This window comes from Oryzias melastigma, linkage group LG22 (genome assembly GCF_002922805.2).
Source record: "Oryzias melastigma strain HK-1 linkage group LG22, ASM292280v2, whole genome shotgun sequence".
Classification (NCBI taxonomy): Eukaryota; Metazoa; Chordata; class Actinopteri; order Beloniformes; family Adrianichthyidae; genus Oryzias; species Oryzias melastigma.
In genome coordinates, this window is record NC_050533.1 from 12932010 (window position 1) to 12935740 (window position 3731).

The 3731-nt window shown below is 38.2% G+C and overlaps 1 protein-coding gene across 2 annotated transcripts in view; it reads right to left on the reverse strand.

Moving 5' to 3' along the window:
* Positions 1 to 1252: 1252 nt before the first annotated feature.
* Positions 1253 to 3731, reverse strand: part of mis18bp1 (MIS18 binding protein 1) — a 7949-nt gene continuing 5470 nt past the window's right edge. The window contains exons 11-17 of one of the 2 annotated variants that reach the window (XM_024273521.2): positions 3241 to 3722; positions 2975 to 3150; positions 2755 to 2894; positions 2338 to 2480; positions 2164 to 2251; positions 2029 to 2083; positions 1253 to 1431 (exon numbers count right to left, since the gene is read on the reverse strand). In XM_024273521.2, coding sequence (XP_024129289.1) covers positions 1334 to 1431; positions 2029 to 2083; positions 2164 to 2251; positions 2338 to 2480; positions 2755 to 2894; positions 2975 to 3150; positions 3241 to 3722 — 1182 coding nt within the window. In that variant the 3' untranslated portion in view covers positions 1253 to 1333. The remainder of the gene's footprint in view (positions 1432 to 2028; positions 2084 to 2163; positions 2252 to 2337; positions 2481 to 2754; positions 2895 to 2974; positions 3151 to 3240; positions 3723 to 3731) is intronic. The other variant, XM_024273515.2, reaches the window with a different exon arrangement.

Here is a 3731-nt window from a genome sequence, read left to right on the forward strand (position 1 = left end):
AACTAGAATAAAACTGCGGTCACATTGGATTCTAAATGTGCTTTAATTTTTAAAATACATGATTATTGTAGCCTAATTACTTCTAATTGATTACTTTTTAAAATGTACATTTTCAAATATCTGGCCGAGATTCACGTAGTGTTTCATTTTAAATCAATGGTGACATCACACTACCTACTACTACTACTATAGCTGCATGGTGTCTTTTATTTTGAAAGGCAGTCATGTGAACCTTTGTCAAAACTAAAGTTATAAACAATTTCATAGGTTTTAAAGGCAATACCATAGTTTCTTTATATTTATGCTTTATATATTGTATTCATTGTAATGGTAACAAGAAGATAAAAACAAATCAGTATGTTATCTTTCTAAAGAAGTAAGACTTTGTGGTTTCTACTGGGTTGTGGTCGGTAAGAATTGACCTGAATGGTGTTGAAGGTTGCAGACCCCTGGACTAAAATATCAGCTAGGGTTTTATCAAGGAATCAAAAAAAAAAGGAAATACTAAAGAAGACAAAAGAAACATACATCCATACATAGACATATCAAATTAGAGATCATTAGTCAGGATTTAATTAGATCATGAATAAAAAAGAAGTAAAAGATACACATCCATACATGTAAATGATGTTCTAATAATTACTCTTAATCATTTATAGACATATTTGCACATGCAGTCCATTTAATCCATTAAATGTTTGTCAATAAAAGTTTAATTGATTGTTTGAAAGAGTGAACTGAAATTAATTTATATAATCCCATCCATGTTTTTATTTTTTTTATTATAATCTAGTTCAAATTGGAGTTATTTATGCTTTAAGTGCAGGCATTATGAGGAGAATCCTAGAGTAAATGTGTGATGCTGCTGCAATAAATATCTGACGTTTACTTTGCAAGAAAGAGACTTTAGAAACATTTCTGATCTTTTTATCATTTTAAATTGTGTACAGTATCAACAAATAGAAGTGCTGTGAAGTCTGTAGACCCGAGATAACTCAATTTAATGGCAGCGAGTTTAAGAATCACAAATGTAAATTGTACACAATGAAAACCCCTTGTGTTTGTAGATTCTGATGAGTTCTTTGTTAGCACAATAAGTGATAAATGTAATCTAACAAATGTACTACCCACGTTTTCTGAAGTAAACATCTGTTAGTTTTTTTGTAATTGTTGGATTTTGTTAGTTTGGAAACCCAAAAGTCTAGCAGGTCTATCAGACCCATGAAGCCCAAAATACCAACACCACGCAAAGTTGAAATATTACACTTATCCTCTATTTTATTGGGTTTGGTTCCAATCATAAAAAAAGATAAAAATATAAACTTTGAATAAATCAGTCATCTGAGAAGTAGTAATCCTCTTCCTCTCCGCTCTCAGCCGACTCTTCATCCTTTCCAGGAAACATCTCCCAAACGACAAAAGAAGTATTTTCTGTAATTGAAGAGAAAAAAAATAAATACTCATTTCTTTGTCCTCTTTCTTTCATTGCTCAGGGTAAAAAAGATGGAGGTTGTATGAAAAAAAATGTAAAAAACAAACAAAAAAAAGATGGTCAAGTCTAAAGAAAACCACCTGCTTTAAAACATGTATACTGTGCACTGCCAACAGTCTCCACTAGATGTCAGTATTTCTCTCTTTTTTTTGAAGACCCACTCCAATGAAAAATGTGTTTTTGTTGTTTTTAACACGCTCTTGAGGCATTTTTCTGTTGATAGAGGACATGTGTAAAGAAAATGAAGCTGAAAATTGCACATCTGGGTATTTCTTTAAAAATGTAGTTTAGAAGTGGGGGCGGGGTGTCTCCATGCCAACAGTCCTGCTCACAACTCAGAGGCAAAGTTCTCATGAACTACTGCCACTCTGCAGAAACTATGTCCTAGAAAACGACAGTTTTATTTTGGCTACAAACAGCATAATCATAATTTAAGAATCTTTGTAAATAGATCAAAGAGGATCAGAGTGGGGCTTTAAAGTCTGAGTCACTACACACTAATGGACAATAAAAAAATACAATTCATAGACATTTACCTGTGTCACCACATCGCCTCATTACCCGTTTAGCTCCTGGTGTGGGGATGAACTTCTAAAAGACACAAACAAAATGAAAATTTTAAGAAACAAAAATATTCCAAAATAAAAGCTGATGTTTTTAATTGTGGATACCTTTGAAGGACCAGGGTTCTTCTGAACATTGAACTGATTCTTTTTCATCCTTCTCTGCAGCTGATAGACGTACTTGTCATCATCGTTCCTTTGGAATTTAAAATAGAAAAAAGAAGTAAACGAGAAGTTCTTATTTTGTCATGATTAGTTGAAGTGGAGAAGACGAGCTCCTACGTGTTGGGAGATCCCATCATTCCGGGGGTGATGTGCAAACACTGAGGTGTCTTGACTTCAGGGAAACAGGCCGACTTTGGAGTTTGGAATTCCAGATCCCCCAACATGGAGTCATGATCATCACTCGAACACAAGGAAGGAATCTGAGCATCCAGACGGATTGAGAAGGAAGCATTAGTCTTCAGTCTTGAATGCTGTCTAGCAGGGATGGGTTGATAAAATCGATTAATTGAACTGAATCAATCTAGCTTTAATGTATTCCTAAACAAATATGACTAAATGTGTAAACTCAATATAGGATTGAATTGAATTGATCAAAATAATTTTTTAAAAATTGGAACTGAAAAGATTCTGGAAATCATTGGCGATACCCAGCCCTACTGTCTAGATCTCTGAAGAAAACCTTCGGGAACACACCTCAAACTGTTTGTTCCGCATGTATGTTGAGCTGAAAGCATCGTTCACGTCGTCTCTGGGGAGGGTCTCCAGGAACTGCCGCACCTGCTGTTTCCTCTTCAGCGTTCCTGCTCTGGCAGATATCACGGGTTTCTCTGCCGCTGCGCACAGATTCACACATCATTAAAAAAACAATCAGGAAAACGGCGTGCTCTTCCTCAGGAGCAGCTTTCGATCCTACCTGGAGGCTTGGCAGCTTCCTTCCCTCTCTTCTGCCTCCTGTTGGTTTTTTCAGGACTGCGGGATGCTCCCTGGGAAGTGTGCTTCTTGTGGCACTCTTCGGCCGTTCGTGTTCCAACCATCCGTGCAACCTTTTCCCAGTAACCGGCAATGTGTTTAGGATAGCGGGATACAACTCTGGACAAAGAAAAACCATCAGATTCGGCTTCAGGGTGTGAGCCGTTCCCACACACAGCAAAAGCAAAAACATTAGGAAGTGATACTCACTCTTGGAGCTTGCTGAGCTCTTCCTCGGTCCATTCATCTTCCTCTTGTATTGGTTTCTGTGTGTGGTGCTTCTTACTTGTTGGTAAAGGGTTCCCCGCTGGTGGTATTTTGATCGATTTTTGTTGTTCGTGCGGCTTTTTGTTCCTTCTTCTACTGCGATTTGTCGTCTTGGGTTTTGTGAACTCCTCCTCTGAAGATTGGTTTGACGAGAGACTGTGGTTCTGTTCGGGCTTCTGAGGAACTTCCCTGCCCCTCTGAGGCCTCTTTTCCTCAGAGGACAACTGGCTTTCTGTTTCCAGAATCTCAGGGGAGCTCAGATTTGTCGGGACAGAGCGTTTCCTGCTAGACAATCTCGTGACACGCATGTCCGTGTCCCCCGTTTGCCTCGTCCTTCTTCCAGATCTCTTGTCGGTGCTGCTGCACGTTCCTGGAGAATCATCAGATGAATCGTGGAACTTTCCAGGTTTAGGCATACTCTTCCCCTGCTTTTG